At 37.7% G+C, this 26299-nt stretch overlaps 1 protein-coding gene across 1 annotated transcript in view; it reads right to left on the bottom strand.

The window, feature by feature from the left end:
- SPINK5 (serine peptidase inhibitor Kazal type 5) overlaps nucleotides 1-26299 on the bottom strand; it is a 78526-nt gene that overhangs the window by 4322 nt on the left and 47905 nt on the right. Inside the window, exons 18-31 of the mRNA XM_025982973.2 lie at nucleotides 26100-26190; nucleotides 23561-23688; nucleotides 22846-22912; nucleotides 21308-21435; nucleotides 19477-19585; nucleotides 17947-18074; nucleotides 14943-15015; nucleotides 13869-13996; nucleotides 13628-13706; nucleotides 9623-9750; nucleotides 8745-8817; nucleotides 7515-7642; nucleotides 6543-6639; nucleotides 1880-2010 (exon numbers count right to left, since the gene is read on the bottom strand). Of these exons, the coding sequence (XP_025838758.2) occupies nucleotides 1880-2010; nucleotides 6543-6639; nucleotides 7515-7642; nucleotides 8745-8817; nucleotides 9623-9750; nucleotides 13628-13706; nucleotides 13869-13996; nucleotides 14943-15015; nucleotides 17947-18074; nucleotides 19477-19585; nucleotides 21308-21435; nucleotides 22846-22912; nucleotides 23561-23688; nucleotides 26100-26190 (1488 nt within the window). The remainder of the gene's footprint in view (nucleotides 1-1879; nucleotides 2011-6542; nucleotides 6640-7514; nucleotides 7643-8744; nucleotides 8818-9622; nucleotides 9751-13627; nucleotides 13707-13868; nucleotides 13997-14942; nucleotides 15016-17946; nucleotides 18075-19476; nucleotides 19586-21307; nucleotides 21436-22845; nucleotides 22913-23560; nucleotides 23689-26099; nucleotides 26191-26299) is intronic.

Raw genomic sequence — 26299 nt, 5'->3', positions numbered from 1 at the left:
TCTAAAGTTCCCTTGACTAGAGTATCACTTGATATGGGTTTCCACAGTTAATGGAATGCTTAAAGAACACTGGATGGATAATTTAGGCCCTGACATTTACAATAAAGGGAAGTTGGAGAATTTCTGGCCTGAGGATAAGGCATATATAGTAACAAATTCCTGAATGGTTCCATACATATACTAAATGGAGATCTCTTAATTTTTAAAACTCTTAAGATCCATGGATGGATTTAAAGAGGCTTGTGTGCCCATAAATATTATGTGCACAAATTGTTAATGTAGCTTCATTTTCTTTTCTTTTTCTTTTCTTTTCTTTTCTTTTCTTTCCTTTTCTCTTTTCTTTTCTTTTCTTTTCTTTTCTTTTCTTTTCTTTTCTTTTCTTTTCTTTTTTTCTGGAAAGAGGTAGCTTTCTCCATACCATCAAAGAAATTTTAAGCCCCCAAATGTTTAAACAACTACTGTCTTGGATATAAGAGTAGTGCAGTGGAGAGAAAAGAGAACTGTAGTTAGATCCCATCTGATCTACTTTCTAGCTCTGTGACTTTAAACAAATTACATGGACTCTCTGAGGCTCAGATTAGTTCTCTGTACAATGAAAATAATACCATGTCGAAAGGATTCAGTGAGAGGGAATGTGCAAGTGTCTTAACTACAGATGTCAGAACACACAGGGCACTCATATTTAGATGTTATTCTAAGTATATGAACTGTAGAGCGTCCCATCCTCACATTCTGGGCTTTGCTTATGGTGTCCTCAGAAGGCAAGAACAGCATGGACTATAATGTAAATCTGGGTGGGGTGGAGTGGGGTGAGGTGGGATGGAAAAGTCAAGATTTGTCACCACGCTTTCACTTGAAGCTGGTCAAACATAAGGCATGTCAATGGAGGTGAGGGTAAGACAGTATGTAAACAGAAAAGTACCAACCAAAGCTAAAACCTATAATGATAGTATTAAAACAAATCCCTTATATTTAATCTCAAATAAAAATGGCAATTCTTCTCAAAAACCCAGTGAAGTCAGCTGGCCCAGAGAATGGTCTACACTTGTCCAATGGAAAAAATGAATCTGAGAATGATGAAATAATATGCCCACAGATGCACAGACAATAATAAATCTGAGCACCCACTCCAAGTCCACCATTTGTTCCAGGATGCTTTATCTTGAATGATACCACTTCTGCTTCAAGAAGAAGACTTGGAGAGGATGGGAAATATGTGACTATCAGGTAGTCATAAGGCCTAGTAGAAATTATAGGCTGGGCTGACTCAACATAGCAATGATTCTCAACTTTTTTTCTTTTTCTTTCTTTCTTTCTTTCTTTCTTTCTTTCTTTCTTTCTTTCTTTCTTTCTTCTCTTTCTTTCTTCTTCATGAGACACAGAGAGAGAAAGAGAGAGAGAGAGAGAGAGAGAGAGAGAGAGAGAGAGAGAGAGGCAGAGACACAGGCAGAGGGAGAAGCAGGCTCCATGCAGGGAGCCCGACACAGGACTCGATCCCAGGTCTCCAGGATCACACCCTGGGCCGAAGGCGGTGCTAAACTGCTGAGCCACCCGGGCTGCCCCTTTTTTCTTTTTACATCATGAATGGACAATGTTCACATTCCCGTGAGTGTATATGGGCTAATAGACACTTTCTCTAATTGTTGTAACCTCACCACTTTCTTTTCCACTCAGTAAAGTATATAAGCAATTTAATCAAAAGGATAACCTCTCTATTTTATATTTGAATAAGATCATCCACAAAATTTGAATTTTTAGCTGCTAGGATTAGTAAATTGGTGCAACACACCTCAAATCGATATGAGTGTAGATCTGTGGGGCATCACCATAGTCAAGAACTCTACGCTTGAAGATATAATAGTGCAACTTATATACTTACAGGTTTTCATGACAGAGCATGCAGGGATTGTTGTATGTCTGGCCATCATCACCACAGACAGGCTGTAAATTTTTTGGGCAAAGATAACCCATCTTTGGCAATACTCGGTAGTGTTTGCACATCTCAGAATCCTGAAGAAGTAAAACATAAATCAGATTTATTCAATGGCACTCAAGAGAGATGGGCTTGGAAAAAATCTTTTGATTTCCTCAATCACATCTGAAACATTAGTAAGAGAACTGTAGCACAGATCATAGAAACTCACTATTTAAAAATCAACAACACACAAATAATTCATGACTCAAAGTGATCATAATGGAATGTAGAAAGGTTTTAAATTGAATGGTAATGAAAATATAAACTATCAAATCACAGCAGCTAATGCAGTGATTTGAGGGAAAGTTATAACTAAATACATAATTGGCAAAGAAGAAAGTTTTCAGATCAATGATCTAAACTTCCATGTCAAGAAGTCAGTAAATAATAAACAAATTAAGCTCAAAGAAAACAGAAGACAATAATAATACAGAATAGAAATTTATGAAATAAAAAACAGAACAAAGCCAAACACTGGTTGTTTAAAAAGATTAATAAACTTATAAGCCATTTGCAAAACTGATTGAAAGGCAAGAAATATACATTACCAATATGAAAAATAAAAAGAGGGTTTCACTATATGGAGACCATTAAAACAATAATGTGGAAATGTTATAGCTGTATGCCAATAAACTTGGTAACTTAGATTAAATTTAAAAATTCCTTGAGGGGCACCTGGGTGGCTCAGTGGTTGAGCATCTGCCTTTGGTTCAGGTTGTGATCCTGGGGTTCTGGGGTCAAGTCCCACATCAGGTTCCCCACAGGGAGCCTGCTTCTCCCTCTTCCTATGTCTCTGCCTCTCTGCATCTCTCATGAATAAATAAGAATCTTTAAAAAATTTTTTTTACATTCCTTGAAAATCACTTTTTTGAAACAGAAGAAATAGAAAATTTAATAGTACCATATGTGTAGGCATTCATTCCAGAGGCATAAAGAAGTACCTGTTTGCTAGTTTATTTGTTTTGATAAATAATTCAAACATCCAGGGGTGCCTGGGTGGCTCAGTTCATTGAGCGGCTGACTATTGCTTTCTGCTCAGGTCAGGATCTCAGGGTCATGAGATGGATCCCCACCTTAGGCTCCACACTCAGTGTGGAGTCTGCTTGTCCCTATTCTTCCCCTTCTACCCCGTCCCCATTATTTCTCTTATGAGAGAGAGAGGGAGAGAGAGAGAGAGAGACAGAGACAGAGACAGAGACAGAGAGAGAGGTTGAGCACATGCACTTATGCACATGCATGCAATTGGGAACAGGAGCAGAGGGGGAGAGCAAGGGACTTTGACAGGTGGATAGATCCAGGGTCTGCTCTGAAGGTGGAGTCAACCATAAATGGTTCAGAGTTGGTATATTACATAAGAAAATACTAAAGATCCCCCTCTCTCTAAAATAAAATAGATAACATCTTAAAAAAATAATTCAAACATCCAATGGAGTGCTTTAGATTATGGTGAGTTCCATACTGATAGATATTCAGGGAGAATTTAGACAAACACCTTTTATGCATCGCTGGCAAAGGTAGGACTAAACCAGATATATCCTTAATATTATTTCAGGTATATGCTGCTACAAGGTTCAAAACTACATTACAAAGAAGCAACAACAGGCTACCTCTCCTTTTTTCTTACATGGTACAACAACTCTGAAACAATTATGGTTGATTCCACCTTCAGAGCAGACTCAGGATCCAACCACCTCTCATTACTTCTACCATTACTACCATGTATAAACTGGCATCATCTCTCCATTGATTATTGCTATGACTAACTCACTGTCCAGATTTTGCTCTTGCCTCCCTGTAGTGTATTTTCAACATCCCAGGCAGAGTTATTCTTTTTAAAAATAAATCAGATCACATCACTCCTCTTCTTAAAATCTTCATTCAGAATAAAAAGTCAGTATCTTTAATATGGTCTACAAAATCCTGTATAATATGGCCTCCTGTTACTCTAATGACTTCCTCTTCTATGGCTCTCTCTGAGGTCACTCTAGTTCAAATACACTGGATTCCTTGATGTCCTTTGACTCCTTCCTTGGGGCTCTGCTATTCTTTTCTTGGAATCCTGTCCTCTTACTTAACACATATGGCATCAATCCCTTTAGACCTTGGTATAAATGTTGCCTCAGAGTGCTTTTCTACATAGGCTACTTAAAATTGTACCCCCCTCACCCTGATCCTAGTATTTATTATATCATTATTTTATTTCATTTTCACCTTGGAGTTATATCTTATTTGTTCACATTATCTAGTATCAATATTCTTCAAATACAAACTCCATGAATGTAGAGAGTTCTGTTTGCTTTGCTTCTGTTCTCATACACATGAATAATGCTTGGAAAACAGTAGGTGTTCAATAAACACCTAGAATGAATGAATGAATGGATGACAAAATGAATAATGAATATGGTTCTCTTCTCCAAGAGAAAGCTCAGCTCAAAAGCAGATGGTACATTAGGAAGAACCTTGAGGCCCCTGGTCTGCTGGCAGTATCTTATTTCTTGACCTAGGTGCTAATAATACAAGTGTGGGCACTTTGTGATATTGCAGTTAGCCTCATGATATTGCATTTACACTCATGATAAGCATACTTCTTCTATATGACTATTATACTTCAGTAGAATGTTTTTTTAAAGATGAACAGATTTTATTATTTGTAATAGTCAAGATATGGAAATGACCTAAGTGCCCATCACTGGATAAGTGGATAAAGAATATATGTCACCTTCCGCCCCCACCCGTACACACACACAGACACTCCACTGAAATATTATTCAACGAGAATAATTATTCTTTCACTGAATATTATTCAATGAGAAAGATGGAAACCCTGTCACTTATAACAATTTAGATGAATCTTTAGGACATTATGCTAAATGAGGTAAGTCAGAGAAAGACAAATACTGTATGATATCTCTTACATGATATCATAAGATGCAAACTCAGAAACAGAGTATAGAATGGTGGTTACCAGGGAATGGGATTTGGGGAAATGGGAGATGTTGGTCAAAGGGTACAAACTTTCACTTACTAGATGAATAAGTTCTGGGGTATAATACATGGTGATTATATCTAATGATACTGTATTATATCCTTAAAAGAGGTAAGTCTTAATATCAAATGTTCTCACCACATACACAAAAATGATAATTATGTAAGGTGATGGCACTGTTCACTAACGCTACAGTGGTATCATTTTGCAACATGAAAGTGTACTAAATTGGGGCACCTGGGTGGTTCAATAGGTTAAGCTTCTACGTTCAACTCAGGTCATGATTCCAGAGTCCTAGGATCAAGCCCTACATTGGGCTCCCTGCTCACCAGGGAGTCTGCTTCTCCCTCTCCCATTGCCTCTCTCCACAAACTTGTGTGTACTCTCTCTCTCGCTCTCAAATAAATAAATAAAATCTTTTTTTTTAAAAAGTGTACTAAATCAACACACTGTACATTTTAAATTTACACAGTGTTATATTTCAATTATGTCTCAATAAAGCTAGAGGAAAAAAAGAACAGATTTTGTGAATATTTTCTCTTCATGTTTATGGGACTCCTAGGGTAGCATCTAATTTTCTAGAAATATGTAACTAATATGTAGTTCACTAGTGCAACTCATCTACTATCCTGCTTAAATTGGGCAAATAATAAGATAAAATTCATGTTTGACACTTTTCTTTCTCTTTTTTCTGGGTCATCAGACTAGCTGCTAAAGTTTCACTTTTAGAGGCCAATTTGATACTGTACTTTATGAATATTCCTCATGCTCTCCTATTCCCTTTCTTTCTTCTATTCCTGACCTTGGCAAAGCTCTAAAAAAGCAAACCTGTTAGGCTAATTTACACTAAGGTGTATGTTACTGATGGCCATGAGCTTGCATTTTGAATAAATGAGCTTTAACCACTGTGAATTGCTGATTGGTGGAATTTCACCAGTGTGAACATGCTCTACACACCCTTCTAGGCTATGGGGAAGAGGGTTGGTTTGGGGAGAGGGAGAGAGAGGGGGCTGAGTGAAGAGTCTTTTTGGCCTGATGAAATTCACAATCGAGGTTCCTAACTATTAATATGACCATATGTGCAATAAATCACATTCATGACACACCTATATGTTAATTTTTCAATAATGTACTATATTGGCTTGGAACAGGGCTAATAACCTAAAAGAGCACAGAATAATGCATTGATGAGTAATCCCAGAACTCTCACTGAGCATGAAATACATAAAAAGGGTTTGGAGCTATACTGTATTACTCTTTCCTTTTTTTTTCTTTATAAAAAGATTGTATTTATTTATGAAACACACAGAGAGAGAGAGAGAGAGAGAGAGAGAGGCAGAGACATAGGCAGAGGGAGAAGCAGGCTCCATGCAGGAAGCCTGATGTGGGACTCGATCCCTGGACTCCAGGATCATGCCCTGAGCCAAAGGCAGACGCTCAACCACTGAGCGCTACCCAAGAGACCCTGTATTATACTTTCCGAAGACTTTCTATGGAAATGAAGCTCATGGATGGCGAGTGGCAACAGACTCCAAACATAAATGCATTAATAACTGGCTTTTCAGGAGTAGTCATTCTTACCAGAGAAGAACTGGAGGAAGTTGGGCTGTTTTCCTCCATAAATCTAACGTGGGACGGCTTTTTTCTATATCTTGCCCTTTCCAAAGCTTCTTTTTGACTACAGAAGAAGATAAAAAGTAATTTAAAGTTATAGCCACAAAGACTATCACCTACAACTTCCAGTGGGAAGCTAAGCAATCCTAAATAAAGTATGATAGAAACCAGAACATCAACAAGAGGACAATGATGTAAAGAAAAGTACACAATGGGGAACTGCTTTAGGGCACTCATCACTTAGTAGATCTATGACTTTGAACAGGTTGCTTAAATTCCTTGAGCTTAGCTTTTCTGGAACATAAAATGAAGGTAGTATTGGTAATTGCTGTTTCTAGGAACATACTACAAAGAGCTAAAAAAGAATACTGATGATTTTGTGTTTACAGTGTTTTCATAACCACCATCATCAGTATCTATCATGTCCATTGGTCCCCAAATATGGTTATTTATCAAAGTAACTCAGAAACCCCTTCTAAACAACAAATTCCTTAGCCTTGAATTTTATGCCAAATACATTTTTGATGTAAAAATTTGTATTTCTGAAAAAGACTTCCCTGTTGAGTCTGATCTAGTTATGAAAAAAAGATTTGGAAGAATTTCTTGTAGCTATGATCCTGAGAGTTGAAAAAAAAATTTTTTTTTCCAGTGACACAGCTAGTAAATATCTGGGTTAGAATTCATATCTGGATTTCCTGTCTCCTATATCAGGTGTTCTCAACTTAAGGGCCTTGAATCTAAAGATTTATTTTAAGGATACCATGGATTCATGAGCATACACGTTTAATCCGCAGCTTCTAAAGGTGCAGTTCCCATGGGTCCTGTTCCCATGCTTTAATAAAAACAACCTTTACACCAAAAAATAAAAATTGAAAAATTGAAAAAATAACAATGCAATTACCCCACTAGCTGGAAGGGTAACAGAGTCCTCTTACTCACATGACAGCTCTGCACATGTGGCACTTGTTTTTGTATAATTCTCCATCAGCACCACTCACAGGGTCATTCTCTCGAGTGCATATGAGCTGGCCATTCCTCACGTACTGCCGAAAGTTACTGCACTCGTCCTAGAAAATGAGAAAGGGAAAGTGAACAGGATTCTTCCCGTTTCTAAAAAAAAAAAGAAGAAGAAACCCATAGTTTTAGAAAGTCCTTTCTTAGCTCTGAGTTCAGAATCATTGCACTTATCTTGGCAGTGGAGGCCAAGGAATGCCCAGACTTTAAACTTTCCATTCCCCACTTCATTCCAAACCTCTCTGCCTGGGTCCTGGAAATGCAGAGGGGAACACTTGATGGAGCTTGTCTCCTTCCTCCTTTCCTTCCTTGCTTCCTTTCCCTCATTTTCCACATGAGCTGTTCTCTTGACCAAAGGGCAATATTATAGGAATCTAATGCTACAAATATGATTATCACTGCAAAGTACTGAATGAAGATGTCTTCTTTGCAGCCTTGAAAAGTAAATAGAAAAGGCAAATCACACATGCACATTATCAATTGGTTGATGCTAAGAAAACTATCTGGAGGAAATAGAAAAGACATCAAGGAGAGAAGCTAAAGGGAAGGATTTGAAATTAGCTTATATTACCTGAATTGTAAAAATCAGTGTCAACAAGCTACCTGAAGCTTCATTACACCTTTCGTGTCAGAGGAAAGCACGTAATTGAGGTGGTAAGGAATTTTGCACACTATTTTTCTTTTTTTTTTTAAGATTTTATTTATTTATTCATGAGAGACACAGACACACACACACACAGAGACAGAGAGAGACAGAGACAGAGACACAGGCAGAGGGAGAAGCAGGCTCCACACAGGGAGCCCGACATAGGACTCGATCCCGGGTCTCCAGGATCAGGCCCTGGGCTGAAAGTGGCGCTAAACCGCTGAGCCACCCGGGCTGCCCTACACACTATTTTTCAATCTGTATTTCTCCCAAAGAGAGAATAGAGCAACAACTGACACACAGTGTGGGCAAATCCTCTACAAAACTGAGAAAAATATTAAACCTTAAAGCCAGATAAAAATGTTGTTATAACCAAAATGAAATACTAGCAAAGTCTATTTTCTTTGAAGCAAAACATTGGTATTTTTATTATCCAAAAACTGGAGGAGAATGTCAGATTCTGAGGATGAAAGGGAAAGCAGTTATCTTCGCATCTTTTAAGAAATGACCTTTGCATCGTCTGAGGGCTTGGCACTTGAATTTTCTTCGTCATTCTTTTTTCTTTCGCTCGCTTCTCGCTGGCTAAAGAATTAAAAAGGATAGGATTTTTTAAATAGGGTTCTTACTGAATTTTTTTTTTACTCAGCTTTTTAAATGAAGTATTTCTTCAATTCTAAACCTTAGCAAATCTAACACTGTTTTCTCATATCTTAAAAAAATGTATCTGAAATACTTTTTTTAAATTAGTGATTCTTAATTCTTGAAATTTTCATAGTGCATTTATGGCAATGCTATCAACTTTCATAAATTCAGTTACCACACTGTCATCCAGAATCTTATGCTCCTAGAAGACCATTGCATTTTTTTTCCTTAATAAAATATTTGTATGGCTCTCATACAGAGTTGCTTCATCTTTCTTTTCTCTTTTTCATATTAAATGAAAACTGAACTCTCCAATATTTTCTTTATGTAGTTATATTGCTTTAAAGTTTATAAATGTTAAAAAATATAATCTTAAATCCTTGAGAAAACTCTATTATGTAGAAATTGTTTCCTATACATACAAGAGGAAGTGAGGCACTGCAAAGCGAACTGGCATGTCTCCCATTACTCACCTGATGTACTTCCTCTTTGAAAGCCAGGGACTTTGACACTATACAATAGCTATCTCCCTGTCTCAGATATTCTAGGTTTGATTATGCTTCCTATCACAAAAATAAAAATTTCTTGTGAGATTGTTTTGGAAGCTCACTATCCTCTTCTAAAGTGAAGACCTCGTATGTTTTTAATGTGCAATGACCAGGGCCTAAAGTTTCAAATTAAAAAGATCTGTCTCTTCACAAATAAGCACAAAATATCAAACTGATTGATAAGCCTCTTCACGTACAAGATGCTCTGACACATAGCACACTTGTTGACATGCATCTTGCCATCTGGACCTTGAACAGGGTTATTTTCTCTGGTGCAGATAAGCTTCCCCTCTCTCACCATACTCCGGAATTCGTGGCACTGATCCTGCCAAGAGGAACAGAGAAAAGATGTTGCCATGATAGTCTGATCTCTAAAACTTAGAACATAATTTGTGAGATGTAAACTCATAATATTTGAGGAGGGAAATAAAATCTAGAGAAAACAAAATTTTAGAGATGGAGTGTATGTCAAGGCATTTTATTCAATATCTGCTTAGGAAGTTAGAATCTTCTCAAAAGCATCCCCCTCAAATAATTACCCTGTCCCAGTGGAATTTCACTACTGCCTCAGGCAGTCTGTACTATGGAAATACAATTCTTAGCAGGCTGAGCCCCAAACCTGTCTCCCTGAAGCTGTATTCATTACTCCACACATAAAAAGCCCTAGAATGAACCAACAGGTGCTCTTTTGGCAAGACATTTATCTATGTTCCTCAAGAACAAAATAATTTTTAAAAAAATCAAGACTCCATTATTATATGCCAGGCATTTTGTTGTATGCTTTAACGAACTTCCTTTGCTTGTCACAAAAAACCTAGAAGATAAACACTCATTATCCTCATTTTATAGACAAGAAAATAAAGCTCAGAGAGATTAAGTAAATCAATGTTGGAACTGTGATCAGAAATCTGCTAACAAACTTTCTTATTTTCTGAGCTTTCACCTGGCAGAGAATACTACTAAACACTTGTAAGAAGATAAAGCTGCCTTTTATAGTCATTGAAAAATAAGAACTTTAAAAAGAGGACAATGGAACTGAGTCCACAGGATCTCTGATGAAATTTTTAGACATCAATAGAGATTTGTCATAAACTACCTGCAAGCTCAAAGAGCCAAAGGAGAGATATGGGGAGATTATCTTGAAAAAATACTGCTCGTAACCTAGATGGCAGTTTCCTTCCTTTCTTTCTTTCTTTCTTTCTTTCTTTCTTTCTTTCTTTCTTCTTTCTTTCTTTCTTTCTTTCCTTTTTTCTTTCTTTCTTTCTTTCTTTCTTTCTTTCTTTCTTTCTTTCTTTCTTTCTTTCTTTCTTTCTTTCTTTCTTTCTTGATTTTATCTATTTACTTTGGACAGAGAGAAAGAGAGAGAGAGAGAGAGGGAGCATGGGGTGGGGGAGGAGCAGAGGGAGAGGGACAAGAAGACTCCAAGTTGAGCACAGAGCCCGACATGGAGCTCAACTCCATCACCATGAGATCATGACCTGAGCTGAAATCAAGAGTCAGACGCTCAACCAACTGAACCTTCCAGGTGCCCCTTTCCTTTCTTTAAATCATGATACCCATGAACAACTCCATATCTACTTTTATCTGCAGCATTAAAAAATGTTCTCTGGAATTAAAAACTTGATCAAAATATTAAATGTCTACAGCCATCATTTTGGAAGTTGTTAGTATCAGTTCCTTTTCCAGCTACACAAAATACTATGTATATATATGTGTGTGTGTGTATGTGTGTGTATGTGTGTTTATGATAGCACCCATCTGCCCATAATGCATTCTTTGCTTTATAAGTGCAATCTCCAGCTCTTATTACCTGTGTGTAGTTAACTTCTCTGAGTTTTTCTCAACTGAAAAACTGCAACAATATCACCTACTGCATAGATTTAGGGAGGGCTTATTTATCTTTTTACTGAAGTGTAACTGACATACAATATTATGTAAGTTTTAGGTATATAGCATAGGGATTTGACATTTGCACATTTTGCAAAATGGTCACCCCAATAAATTTAGTTACTGTTACCATACAATGTTAATACAATGTTACTGACTGTATTCTCCATTTGTATATCTCCATGACATTTATTCTAGAACTGAAAGTTTGTACTGGGAAGGTGTTCTATATAGATAAATGTTTTTATGACTTTTCCTGCATAGTCGACTATTTGGACTTGTGTGTACACAGGCAAGCTAAGGAATGAATATTGTTTGTGAGCCTCATGCTGTATGAATAACCTTGGGAGCCTCATTGTTTAAAACATATTATCTGGTCTCCACATCAGAACTGGACCTTCTGTTCTAGATGCCAGGAGTTATAAATCTTGTCTCATACCCCCTCCTGTTCCAGACCGGGCTGGCCCCTCTGGCATGGAATCCAGGAGGGGAGGCAGATAGACATAGCCAAGGCTCCCTGAAAATGCAGAAACATGGTAACATACAAATGCAGCTCACTGAAAACTGCAGGTAGGTACACGAATGTTTAATTTCAAACCCTACAATTTGCCCTGTACATATGGCCCTTATGGGGATGGTCTCCCCCAGGCCTCTCAGTTGGGACTCCAGCCTGGCTGTTATCCACAGGGCTTCCCCAGCTAATGAAGTTGGATGTTGTAAGTACCTGATTTGATGTAACTTTGCCTTATTTTCATTTATTGCCTACTATTACCTTCATCTATGTATATAATCCTTTGCTCTTTTGTTCCTGTTAGGTTTCTATAATAATAATAATAATAATAATAATAATAATTAATAATAATAATAAAAGTTTTCTTTCCTTTTTGAAACTGAAACATGACTATTGTAAATCTTTTGTTCAAAACAGAGGTTAAAATATGATGATGTATGTGCTTTGTAAAAAGTTTTACTATGCATATGTAGGTAAGACCATAGCTCTCTTTTTGCCACACAAACACACAAAATGTCTGGATATTTTTCATATATGAATAGAGTATTTTTTGTTCAAAATTTCTCAAATAGATATTAAAAAAGAAAAATATTGACCAAGATTATAAATAGAATAGACAGCCTATAGAGATCATTTGAAGTGGTATAACAGAATCCTTTCTCAAGGCCATTCATTTACCAAAAAGCATAACAGATATTCCCAACATATTTTTTAAAAAGGAAAATTACTATTAATGGTTCATTTTGTAAGGCAATATAGACCTACTGAAAAATTCCCTCATTAATGGGAAAATTTCCTGGGGAAAATTTATGATTTCTCTTTTCTTTCTTTCTCTCACTTTTTAAAAAATGGAATAGCTTATTTATTTATTTATGTTATTTTAAAAATAATTTCATAGGTAGAATTTGTGATTCATCAGTTGCATACGACACAGAATGCTCATTACATCAAGTGCCCTCCTTAATGCCAATCACCCCATTACCCCTTCCCTCTATCTACCTCTCCTCCAGCAACCTTCACTTTGTTTCCTAGTGTTCAGTGTCTCATGGTTTGCCTCTTTCTCAATTTTCATCTTATCTTATGTTTTCTTCCCTTCCCCTATGATGTTCTCTTCTCTAACTGGAGTCCCTGGATGGATTAGAAGAGATTGTGCTGTGCCATATTCTATATGTTAGTGTTGTAAAGCATTAAACATTATTTTTAAAGCCCACATTGAATAGAAGATGGTACTGGAATACCTAGTCAGGAATTTATCATCTGGAGCTCCAAGTTTTTGGTATTTGATATTTTGTTTGTAATTTTGGTATCTATTTGCTTAATTATTTGTTATAAAACTTAAGAGAAGAGGGGTGCCCTCAGCCACTTAAGTGTCCAACTCTTGGTTTTGGCTTGGGTCAAGATCTCATGGATTGGGAGACTGAGCCCCACACCAAGTTCCATGCTCAGTGAGGAGCCTGCTTGAAGATTCAATCCTTATGCCCCTCCCACCACCCATATGCACGTGCTCTCTTTTGCTCAAATAAATAAATAAATCTTTTTTAAAAAATAAAGAAGAAATCCACTTAATAATTGCAATAAGTTGATGACTGTCATTGGTCCTGTAAACAGGTGGTAAATGCATCAGAGTTGCTTTCAGAACATTGAATAGAACGCTATTTCTTTGCAAGACCTTGCCATGCTTTGCTGTTCATCATCAAACACACAATGTGTAGGACACAGCAGACATTCCATAAATAGTTGCTGAATGAATTAACCTTACAGCCAAGCATCCAGCTTTAAGTATTAGTTGTCTAACACACACTACCTGGTTTTCATTACTCTTTTCTCCTGTGTTTCTCAAGTTGTCCTCCTCTTTCTTTTTTCTTTCTGCTGCTTCCCTTTCCCTTGAAGAAAAAAATGCAAAAATACCATTTCAGCCAAAGTGAACAAACACCTCATTAATAATTAGATCTGTTTTTAAAAAGAAGTCATTTTCTCAAACTGATGAGAAATTATTATTATACTTCAATATTCGCAATTAAAGTCCCATTTTTGAAAATACTCACAGTTTGTCCTTACACATAGCACACTTATTGCCATGTGTCTTGCCATCTGGACCCCGGACAGGGTCACTTTCTCGGGTGCAGATAAGTTTTCCATTTTTCATTTGGCTTCTAAACTCATCACACGTGTCCTAAGAAGAAGAAAGATTACAGTGTAAATGACTGATTTCACATAGTATTAGGGCTTGAAAATTTGGAAGGGGAGGAGGGCGGGTGTTGGAGGGGAATGGGTGACGGAAAATTTGAAGATTTTGATTCAAGAGTCAGGCAGCCACTGACTGGGTGGCTATACTTGCTGGGAGGCAGTATAATGATCTACAAACATGTCAACATTCTAATTCCTGGAACCTGTAAGTATGTAGCCTTACATGGTAAGGAAATATTAAGGTTGAAGATAGAATTAAGATTGCTAATTAGACCTTAAAATGGAAAGATTATCCTGAATTATCTGGGTAGCTAGTGTAATCACAAAGTTTCTCATGAGTGAAAGAGGAAGGCAGGAAAGTCAGTATCAGAGTGATGCAGCCTGAAAACAATTCAACTGGCCACTGAGGATTTTAAAGGTGGCCACAAGGCAAAGAATGCAGGCAGCCTCTAGAAGTTAGAAAAGGCAATGAAACAGATCTTCCTTAGAGCCTTCACAAAGAAACACAGCCTTACTGATGCCTTGGTTTAAATACAAGGAGACCAATTTAGGGCTTCCGAACTCCAGAAATGCATGATAAAAATTTGTGTTGGTTTAGCCACTGTTGATAGGAATTTGTTACAGCAGCTGAGCCTCATTCTCCCCATCTACAATATAAAGTTAAAAAATGTATTTGACCAGGTGGTTGTGACAATAAAACAGACAACTATTTATAAAAGTGCTTTGCAATATATTAGACTGAAAGATTTCCATTTGGCATTAAATTTCTACATTGAACAAGTTACTAGCAATATTGACATTTAGGATGGCTTCTAACCTTCTTAGGGCAAAGATCTTGGTTGGCAACAGTGACTCTCTCTTTCCATATTTTTGATTGCCAAGTATTGACTTACAGAAAGACCATTCTTGTCAAAATCTAGTTAATGACTTACCTTTTCTGATGCTGATTCAGTCTCATTTGATCTGTAGCCAGAATGCTTATTTTTTTCCCCTGCTTCTCTTTCCCTGAAAGAGAAAAGTCAATAGTCATCCTGTTAGCCCAAATTCAGGTTTGGAAGTAGCCTTAGAGTTTGGGTACCCTAAACCATCTCCTTTCCAGAGAATCTCTGTGCATCCATAAGGCAGACAGCCGCTCAGTTATTAGTAAGGAGGCTTCCTCATCACAGGGTACATAAGGTAGATATTATAAGAAAGTCAACTCAAGTAATTCCAAAGTTCCCTTTATTTGTGTCCAGATTTATCTCTGTCTAACTTCTGCCCTCCAGTCTTACTTCACAATTCCAGGACAAGACAGAACAAGTTTGCTGAATCCATTACATCTTCTCAATATTAAACCCATCAGATATTTAGAGGCAAGTTTCAGGTCTTAAGCCCAGTGTTCATCCATTCATTATAAGTTGTGGCTTTTCATTCTTCACCAACTCACCATTCTAGTGACTTGATGAGTAAGGCAATACATTAGAATATTATTTCTTATAGCATGGAGCCCAAGAGAGAGAAAAGACAAGTAATCTAGAAAGTACCTTAAGATCATGTTGTTGTTGTTGTTTTTAATTTCTTACTTTTCTGGTAAAATATTTATGTCTGTGGCACCCTAAGTTTTTGTGGCTTTAAGAAACACCTGTGAGATTTTTTAAAATTCAGATCCACTGACCATCCCAACAGGTTTACTGTCAATTTCTAGACTGGGACTCTGTAGACTGATTTTCATTCTGATGCAGTTGGCCCAGGATCCAAATACTGCAAAATTCTAATATACTTATTCCTCTTTCAAAGTTTCACTTGGTTTTGTACACAAAACAAACATGTGTATGAATGTACATAACATGAATACATATGTTTTTTTAGAGAGTTCCCTTTTGTGTAGTAAAATGATAGTAAAATATATCCTGAAAATACAAACATATATAAAATCATGACATTTTAAACAAGTACCGTTAGAAAAAAAGGGCACTGGAATGCTTCAGTTTAATGGAATGCTAGTCATAATCATGGCTCTGATCAAAAGCATCCAGTAACTTCTAATCACAGATAGAATAAAATCCAATGTCCTTCTCTTGGGCTAAAATAACCTTATTTGATCTCCCCAAATTCATTTTCTGCAATTTTCCATGCAATAATTTTAAGACATGATGACCTCCTCTCTGTGTCTTGAGCTTGGTAATTTTATATCTTCAGAAGCTTGCATTGATTCTTGCTCTGTCTGAAACTTTCTTCCTCCAGATGTCTAGATGTTTCACTTCACTCACTTTTTACAGGTGTCCCTCACATGTTAGGCCTTCCCTGAACACCATAAACAAAGCAGCAATTTCAATCTCTCTCTGTTGACTTACTATTCTTTATTTTTATTACTATCTGGCCTTGTGCTATGTAGTTATTTGCTTATTTATTCATTATCTGTCTTTTCTATATTACAGTTCCACAGCAGGAAGTTTGTCTTGTTCATGTGAAGAATGCTTGTCCGTGAGTAGTGCCAATTACATAGCAGACAGTCAAAAATCATTTATTATCAGATCAATGATTTCCAAAGATTGCTAGGTATATTCCAGTTGTGTTGTGTTTTGTTAAATACTCCAGCTAGTGTCTTATAGATGAAACTGATTGTATCAGCAAAAATGTTATCTTCACAATTTCTGCATTTCAGGATCATAATTTGTTCCTGAATAAAATTATCTACTCTTAATATGTGATGCAAAAAGAAACAAATTCATAAGTGAAAAGCTATCTCAATTATATTAATCATATTTGCAAGTGGAAGGTTGCAAAAGAACAACACAGTATAAGCATAAGAGATCACAACAGTTATTATTTATTACTATCCATGCTGATATGTACTACTTACTGAACACTAATGATGGTATTAAGAGTGACAGTTCACATTTATTGCATGCCTACTTTGTGCAAGGCACTGTATTAAGAGTTTTACATGGTAATTCTCATTTAACTTTCAGAAGAAACATTATATGGCTATGATATTATTGTTGCCTCTACCCCCATTATAAATAGGAAACTAAAAAAGTGAAATAACCTATTCCAGATGAAGCTAAATTCATCTGATGCTAAAACCCTAGCACTGCTCTATTCTACTCCCCTGCTTCTATTAAAGAATTTTCAAAATGTGAATGAACTTTAGGCTGGTATTCAGAGGAACCGGATTCTAGTTTCAGCTCTGAAGTTCACTCCCCTATGAGACCTTGAACTTAAAATTTTTTTCAGCTTTTGTTATCTGTAAAATCCACCATTTCATTTAATTAAATTTTCTCACATGGCCTATGCTATCACAAGATTGTAATTTCTTTTTAAGGAAAAAGGTGTTTGTGTGGAGAAGCATTACATATTATTAAATAGGTATCAATTAAATGCCATAATAGCATTGTGATGTATGCATAAAATTTTAGAACTATGAGTACCCATCAAGGTCACCTGGAAAACTACCTTAATATACAGCAGTGGTTATGTTGTAACACTTGCCTCAGAAACATAAATCAAGCTTGGCTGAGTTGGATTAAAAAGCACTCCAATTCAGTACCATTCACCATGGGAAAATAGAAGAAACATACCCTAGATTATACAATAAATGTGTGGCACCCATATAAGAAACAACCTTCTTGAACTACGCTGCTCAGCTATCCCAAATGACCTTCACAAATTCTGCATAGGATTTAGGTATTATATGTGCTAAAGCACAATTTTCTACCATGATGTACTTATAGGTCACAGAATTATGACAGAAAATGGAGTAGGAATCAGACATTGAGTAGCTGCCATTGCTAGGCCTTGTTGTTCCTCAGAGGATGTAAGGGAAAGAGACAATATTTGGGAATTAACAGAAAGAGCAATTTTCCTGGAGGAAGCTGTAACTAAATGAGAAATAGCCAGTCATTCAGGAGGAAGTGGTGACTATCCTTTAGACTGCCAGTTGAAAGAAGTACTTACAGTATCTCTTTACACATGGTACACTTATTGTTGTAAGACTTGCCATCAGCATCACGCACAGGATCACGCTCCCGAGTACAGCTGAGTTTTCCATTTTGCAATTTGTCCCGATACTCTGCACACTGGTCCTGAAAAAGGAGAGGAGAGTAGGTCTCCAGACTACCTGGGCTATTGCATTACTGTTAACTTTGTTCAGCAATTTGAGTAAGGAAAGTTCTTATTTACCTCCTCTTATATATAACTTCTAGCACTGCTTTCTACAGAGAGGGGACTGGAATCACCCATATTCTAAGACGTCAGTTGTCATGGATAATAATGTTGCTTTTAAGGCTTTATGCAGGGAAATTATAAAGCGGACTGGGACTTAATCGTATAGATGAAGGGTCAGCAAACTAGAGCCTACAGGACTAATTTGTCCTGTTGCCTGTTTTTATATATGGGACTTTATAAATAAAACGTGAAATGCCCTCACTCATTCAGGTATATCTACGGCTGTTTTCTGACAACAGTGGCAGAACTGAATAGAAGCAACACAGACTATACAACTCAGAATGCCTAAAATGTTTGCTATTTGGTCTTTACAGGAAAAAAAAAATCTGACCTCTGGGGTAGGTAGAAGGGAGAAAGGAATGCTGGAGGAAAGTATAAAGTTATGCAAACGCCAAAGAAGACAGGCTCCAGCGAACTCTGAAGATTGACAAAGGGCCTTACCAGCTCTACCCCATGAGAGTGAGGATGTAGCCTCCTTAAGGAGACAGAGAAAAACGGAACAGCCCGAATTTATCAAAGACATATGTTGAGCCTGTGTCAGATCTGGAAGCAAACAGTCTTGATATCCCAAGGTCATAAGAGGAGAGATCAAGCAGCTGTAATCTTACGCAGTGGTGTCCCTGTGCCCAAGGAATTGCTGTCATTCTGATCCTTAAAAGTGTCTCAGGAAATGTGCTAAAAATTTGCCGAAACTATTTTATTCTCTCCTTATAAGAGTAGTGTTGAATAAGGGGAGCTAGAGTCCAGTGAGATGAAGTAATTTAGTCCATGCTGCACAAGTCCTACAGGCAGGGGCAGGGCCGTACCACAAACCATCTGCCTCGGAAAACCATGCTGTTTTATGCTGTCTTGGATCAACAGAAAATATGCCTCTGAAAATATGCCTCAGTGGCTCCACTGAAGGAAAGAGAGAATAAGAGAAAATGAAGAGCATGTGATGCTGATGTGGCACATCTCCATGTTTATACCACTTTCTCTCCTGTGATCAATTATTGGCATGAGAGCCACATTATGTAAAAAGCAGTCCGGAGACTGGGATGAGGTCATTATATTAATTCTTTCCGGGTTTAAAGATGTCAAAATGATGCCCAGAGGGATGAAAAATTGCTGAGTTATCACCCTCCAGGTTGGGGGGAAGCTCCCTTGTTCTTCCAAGGACATTTTCAAACCAGCAAGACGTACGTTCCACTTTACCATAGGCTCTGTCATGGCACCAATGTCCACGGCCACCTGGATTGGAGACATTAAAGATCCTCTCACCTGAGCTTTTCCTTCTCCACCACTGCCGCCACCACCGTGGGAACTGTGCCCAGCAGCATTTCTCTGATCTTCCTCTTCTTTTCTCTTTCTTTCTTCATCTTCTTTCTGGCTGGAAATTAGAAAGGGGGAGGTAGGAATAATAGATTACAGAGAGTGGAGAGCATTTCTGCGAATTCCTCATCCTCTGACCAAATTAGATGTGTATAGAATTCACCAGCATTTACTGAACATCTACCATGTTGCAGGCCCTCCCCTGAAAACAGAAAGAGGAATTATGTGGCGACTTTCTGCCTGGAAGAGCTCTCACCGATGTTGAGGAAAACCAACATGTATATAAACATAAGCAAGACCACAGGAGTGATTTATTAGCACTTCATAAATGCTCACTGTGACTTTCCAGCTGGATTCTTCTCAAACACCTCAGAGTCAAGAGATCCAGCAATAATTACCTTCTCCACCAAATGTGCCCTGGCTCCTGGAATCTCTACCTTTCATGGAGAATGAAACATCAGAGCTGTCTCTGCTCCCTACCTCTCAGCTCCCACAGATGTTGCCGCCACAACACTGATTTCACATCTCACCTTCTCTCCTATTAATATCTGTCACTCTGGTTACTGCTTCCAGACTCCTGCAACCCCCCACCCCCACCCCTCCACCTGTAGCATTTGGAATCTTAGTCCCTTCCTTCCCTTTTTTCCCTTTTTTACTGCTCACACATGAATCTTCCCAAAGGAACCATATTTATGCCACTAACTCTCCCACCTGAAAAGCTTTAGCAGCTTCCCACAATATATAGAATCAACTTCAAAATCCTCAAACTGGCATCCAAACTCAGCTAAGTTGTACCTAAACTAAATGACTTGCTCTTTACTGTTCATACGGTTTCCTTAATTTTAGAGCTTTACCTATGCTTTTTCTTTCTTCTCTCATCTGTTCCTGGACTATTCACATCTTATCCAAATCATAAAGTACAATTCTACTACCCTATAAAATTTCCTATTAACTCTCCCTTCTCTAAAGTACCACAACACATTGTATACATCATTTAGCATTTAGAAATTTCTCCTTCATATTTTTAAAAGATGTATTTATTTATTTTAGAGAAAGAATGGGAGGAAGAGGAGAGGGGAGGGAGAGAAGCAGACTCCTCAGAGTGCAGAGCCTGATGTGGGGCTTGATCCCAGGATCCTAAGATCATGACCTGAGCCTAAACCAAAAGTTGGATGCTGAACTGACTGAGTCATCTGGGTGCCATTCCTCCTTCATATTTTATTAACTTGTACCCATGTCTAATCCTTAGTCAACTCTATGGTTTCTGAGAAGACTATTTATGTCATGCATTTGTGTACAATCATTATTCAGATTGCACATTGTAGATGTTCAGTAAATGGATATTGAATGACAGAAATATTTTATGTGTACTTCTGAGATTTGCATTAAAAACTATTTTTCATTTTGTGAAAAATGTGATATTTTCAAAAATGTAGGTAGAAAAGTTATCTTCCCAGAGGTAATTAAAAGATAATCTAGAGAAGGGATCCATCAGATAGCAAAGGACTTAAAATTTTATCAAGAAAATATTGTGATCTATTAATAGATAGCCTTTACTTCAGAATTTATTGAGCATGTAATACCCTAGTCATATATTGTCTATTTCTAGAATTGTGAATCTTGGCTTTTATAAGGAAAGATTTGACTGAAAATACTCTACAGGTAATCATTTCCTCCTTTCATATGTAAAGAAAAGACAAACACAATAGGTATTATCTTCCTGGCTCTCTGCATCCCTAACTCTGCCAACCCACAGCAGGAACTTCATTTGTGCACTCACAAGACAGCTTTACACATGGCACACTTGTTGCCGTGGGTCTTGCCATCTGGGCCACGCACGGGATCATTTTCTCGTGTGCAGAAAAGATTTCCATTTTGTACAAGACTCCGAAACTCACTGCATGTATCCTAAAGGAGGAAAAAAGGCAAAAGCATTAGTATTTTCTTATAAATACTTTATTGGGTTCCTTCCAAGTGCTTTCTAGAAAGAACAGAAAATGACCTATGGATATTTTTCTTCCTGGTAATTGTCTCATCTCATTCAATTCCTACTAAACATGCATGGCTTAAAAAGAAGTTTCTCTTTTTTTTTTTCCCTTGAGATCTAGCCCCTAAATCCAAACTGAATCTGCACTCAAATGTAAGTAAGAATCCCTTAATAAACTGGGTTCTTTGAGAACTTGGCCACTCATCTTTGATGGGGGGTAGCAAATGACCACAAACCTGAAAAAAACTACTTAGAATAAGTCTTTTCGAAACCAAGAAAATACTATCCCAGATAACTCACGTGCGCAATGTATTATTTTCCCAAAATTCTGGTACCAGAAAATAAAGACAGAACACAACTGATGTGACCAAATGTGGCCATCCAAAGCTACATAGTGGGTTAGGAATAATGCTTGATTTGGCATCTGGTAGTCTATTTTTGAATGCTTTTGTTTCCATTTTTCAACTGTGAGAACTTTGAAATAGGAAGATGTGGATTATGATGTCAATAATCCCACTGCCTTTGTTTTTGTTTTTGTTTTAATATTTTATTTATTTATTCATGAGAGACATAGAGAGAAAGAGGGGCAGAGACACAGGCAGAGGGAGAAGCAGGCTCCATGCGGGTTGATCCAGGGACTTCAGGATCATGCCTGGGGCCGAAGGCGGTGCCAAACCACTGAGCCACCCGGGCTGCCCTCCCACTGCCTTTGTAAGCAAGTTATTCCTCTCTCAGGATTTTAAATCTTCATTTAAAAATATGAGAATGAAGTAAATCAAATGTGTGCAAGCTATGGCCTGAAAGCAAAATCTGGCCCATCACCTAGTTTTGCAAATGAAGTCTTATTGGAACACAGTCATGCCCATTTATCTGCATATTATCTATGGCTGCTTTATAGCTACAACAGCAGAGTTGTGACAGAGACTGAATGGCCACAACCTAGAATGTCTACTATCTGGTCGTTTAAGAAAATTTTATCAATTCCTAAACTAGATGAACCTTGAATTCTCTTACATAGGCTTTCAGTAATTCTATGTTGTTGTGGTTATTTTATTTTTTTATTTTTATTTTTTATATACTATTTTTTAAAAAGATTTTATTCATTTATTCATGAGAGACACACAGAGAGAGGCAGAGACACAGGCAGAGGGAGAAGCAAGCTCCATGCAGGGAGCCCACGCGGGACCCGATCCCAGGTCTCCAGGATCAGGCCCTGGGCTGAAAGCGGTGCCAAACCACTGAGCCACCTGGGCTGCCCTGTTGTGGTTGTTTTATAGAGAAACTGCAAAACCTCATCATTCAGTGTGGTATTAATCTTCCAGGATAACTACCTTTTCAGCTTCTCTCTTAGCTCTTGTTCTGGATTCAGCTTCTTCTTTTTCTTTTGCTTCTTGCTGGCTGTTAGAGACAGGAAGGAGGAGAATCACTCCTAGCACCCAATACATATTATCCATATTATCCTAAAGGGGAAAATCTCTCTAGATAGAAATATCCCATTACTTCCATACCTCTACCAACTGAACTTGGGAATAGGAAGGTAAATGCACACCTCTCCATATTGTTTTTTGTTTTTAATGTTGCTTAAAGAATAAGACACACGTGTCATGGCAAACCAGTAAACAAATTTTTAGCACTACTTTTTTCTGGAAAATAAAGATATTGTCCTTCTCCCCAGAAAGCAGTGAGGGTGCTTGAAAATATTGACTAGATGTTAGCAAATGTTCAATGTGTTAGCTCCTAACGATCACATCTTTGGATTATTCGTGGTAGTATATACACAGAGAACAGGTATCCCAGGTCTTGTATGCCATTAACTCAGAGGAATTTGCCCTGAGCACATGGAACAATTCATGTACGTTTTAGAAAATGGAGAATACTTCAAAGACATGCACCAAGTATATGGCTTTATAATCATAATTCCTTGTGCTCCATGCAGAGATAGCTTCCATATCTACTTCCTGGAGAAAACCTTCAATCTGACCTCCCTTGCCTGTGCCAGGCCCATCTCCTCCCACATGCAGCAGCAGTGGCTGCTGTTCTACTCACAAGAAGGCCTCACACATAGAGCACGTGTTGCCATGCATTTTCCCATCTGGGCCTTCAATGGGGTCATTCTCTCTGGTGCAGGGCAGGCGTCCATTTCTCACATAGTTACGGTATTCACTGCACAGCTCCTGCCAAATGAGCGTGGATTTAAGAATTGGGTAATGAAATACTGGAGACCGCCTCCACTTACCCCTCTGAAAACTATACTAGAATGCCCCCCAAACATAGTGGATACATCAAAATGGTGATGTAGAAGGTCAACCCTAAGTCGTCAAGATGCTTTTCAGAGGCCTAGCTCACACATTTCTGGAATGTAAAATTACTGCTACCGATCTGTAGAAAACCTGCAAGCCAACTCAAATATGATTCTGGGCTAGGTACTGTGAGATATATAAAGATGAATTATCTACTGTTCCTTTTAGGGAAAAAAAAGCGGGATTGGCAGAATAATAGCTTCTACTCCCCAAATTGTCCAAGTCCTAATAATCAGGCCCTGTGAATATATTATCTTACAGGGCAAAAGAGACTTCACAGATGTAATTAGTTAAGAACTTTGAGATGGGGAGATCCTTCTGGATTATCCTAGTGTCTCCAGTGTAACTGCAGGGGCCAGTTCTTACGATTGGAAGAGTCAGACAGGAGAGAATAAGAGGGAGTTACAACTACAGAAGAACAGTCAGAGATGTGATATTGTTGGCTTTAAAGATGATGGAAGGGGTCCAAGAGCTAAGAAGCATACGTGGCTTCCAGAAGGTAGAAAAAGCAAAGAGACAAAGTCTCCCCTAGAGATTCCAGAAAGGAACTCAGCCCACCAACCCTTAGATTTAGTTCAGTCAGATCCAGGTCAGACTTCTAATGTAAAGAGCCAAAGATAATAAGTTTGTGTTGCTTTAGAGCAGGTTTGTGGCAATCTGTTAGAGTAATCATAAAAACCAAATATAGAGTATTTAGAGTCTTTGGAGCAAATGTATAGAAGCATCAATGAGTTAGAATAAAACAAATTATATAATTGAGAAATAAAGGAAAATGGCTGGCATAATATATGGTAGAGCTATTAAGTATATTGTATAAATAGGGGAAACATTTGGAGAGCAGCAAATACTTACTCTGAGCCATGAAAAGTGGCCAAATTTTGACAGATAGAAGAAAGGGATAGTCATGTCTGAGTATGGGCCATACAGAAAGGAAAGTTCATTGTATGTATAATTTTGAAGACTTAAGACATGTGAAGGACTATGCTGATATACATGGATAAGTTCCTTGGGACTTCTTAAAAATAATACACTTAATAAGATTTTATTATTTTATAAGTGAAGAAACGACACAAAACTATCTGCCTTTCTGGTTGGAAGACACAGGCAGTATTTGAGCCTTGGCAGTTTAAGTCCAGAATTAAGGTTTTTAACTGTAATGTGACTGAGTCTACAAGATGGGACACCTTGAATCAATGCTTGGCATGTCGAAGAAGCAACAAGGTGGCCAGTATAGCTGGCACAAGGGTGGCAAGGGGTAGAAAGTAGGAAATGCGGTCTGAGAGGTGGCAGGGGTCTGGTCATGCATGGCACTGTAGGCCACTGGAAGGACCTTGGTGCTTACTCTAAGATGAGAAGCCATGGGTGGCATAACCTGCCTTATGTTTTTAAATAATTACTTTGGTTTCTGAGTTGAGGGTAGATTGTAGGGAACAAAGGTAAGAGCAGAGAGAACAGTAAGAAGTCAGGTCTTTAAATTATAAAGGGATACAGGAGAGGAGAAATGAAGACCTGAAGCATACCCTGCAGGAATCTTGCAAATGGTGACAGGGTGCAAATTCTTAAGGTGCATGATGGGCATTATAGCCAGAACTTGTGTTCCAGTTGCTAGCTTTCAAGTTATGAACTATATGTATTTCCTAACTTCTTATCTGAGCCTCTGAGTCCTCTTCTATAAAATACACACAATAATACACACCTTGACCTGTTACTACAAAGATCAGTCCTAAAATTGCTATACCACATGGCTTATAGCTGCAGCTAAATAATTAATAGCCATCACCACCATCATCACTATCATCATCATCATCATGTGAGAATGCAGACCCGAGGCTCATATATGCTGTTAAGTAACTTTCCCCAAACCTCACAGAGAATTAATTGGGATTAAAACTTAGGGTTGCTTGTTTTGTTTTGTTTTATTTGTTTGTTTTGAACGAAGCATCCTTATATAAAAAGATAGAGAGAAAAATCTGAAATCTGTCTCTATTGGTTTATATTCATATAACAAGATATAGCCATCCATATACACTTCTTTTCTGGCATAATACAATTTACATAATCAGTGGACAAAATAGTGACTGACCTCTCCTAAAATGCACAAGCAACTAAATCAGATTTGGTATGTCTAAACTGAATGGGAAGAAGGAATCTCCTTATCCACGAGGATCCAGATACATGTTCTTAGTCTGTGAAGTCACTAAGGACACTGGGATAAGGAGACGGGAGCGGGAGGCCTGCACAGGGGAATGGAAGAGTTACGTGGTTCTAATGTCTGAAACGACTACCTGTACTGCTTCTCTCTTCGACTTCTCAGCCTTTACTTTCTCCTTTCCTTCCTTGCCATTATTTTTCTTCTCTTCTTCTTCTTCAAGTTTGCTACAATTAAAAACAAAGATACAGGCTAAGTACAATTTCCTATTCTCTTTGATAATGTATTTAAAAAGGTATGAAGATCTTCCAGACAAGGTCAGATTTACTCTTCTTT

This window comes from Vulpes vulpes, chromosome 2 (assembly GCF_048418805.1).
Source record: "Vulpes vulpes isolate BD-2025 chromosome 2, VulVul3, whole genome shotgun sequence".
Classification (NCBI taxonomy): Eukaryota; Metazoa; Chordata; class Mammalia; order Carnivora; family Canidae; genus Vulpes; species Vulpes vulpes.
Note: the sequence above shows the minus strand (reverse complement) of the source record. Positions and strands in the feature narration are given on the sequence as shown.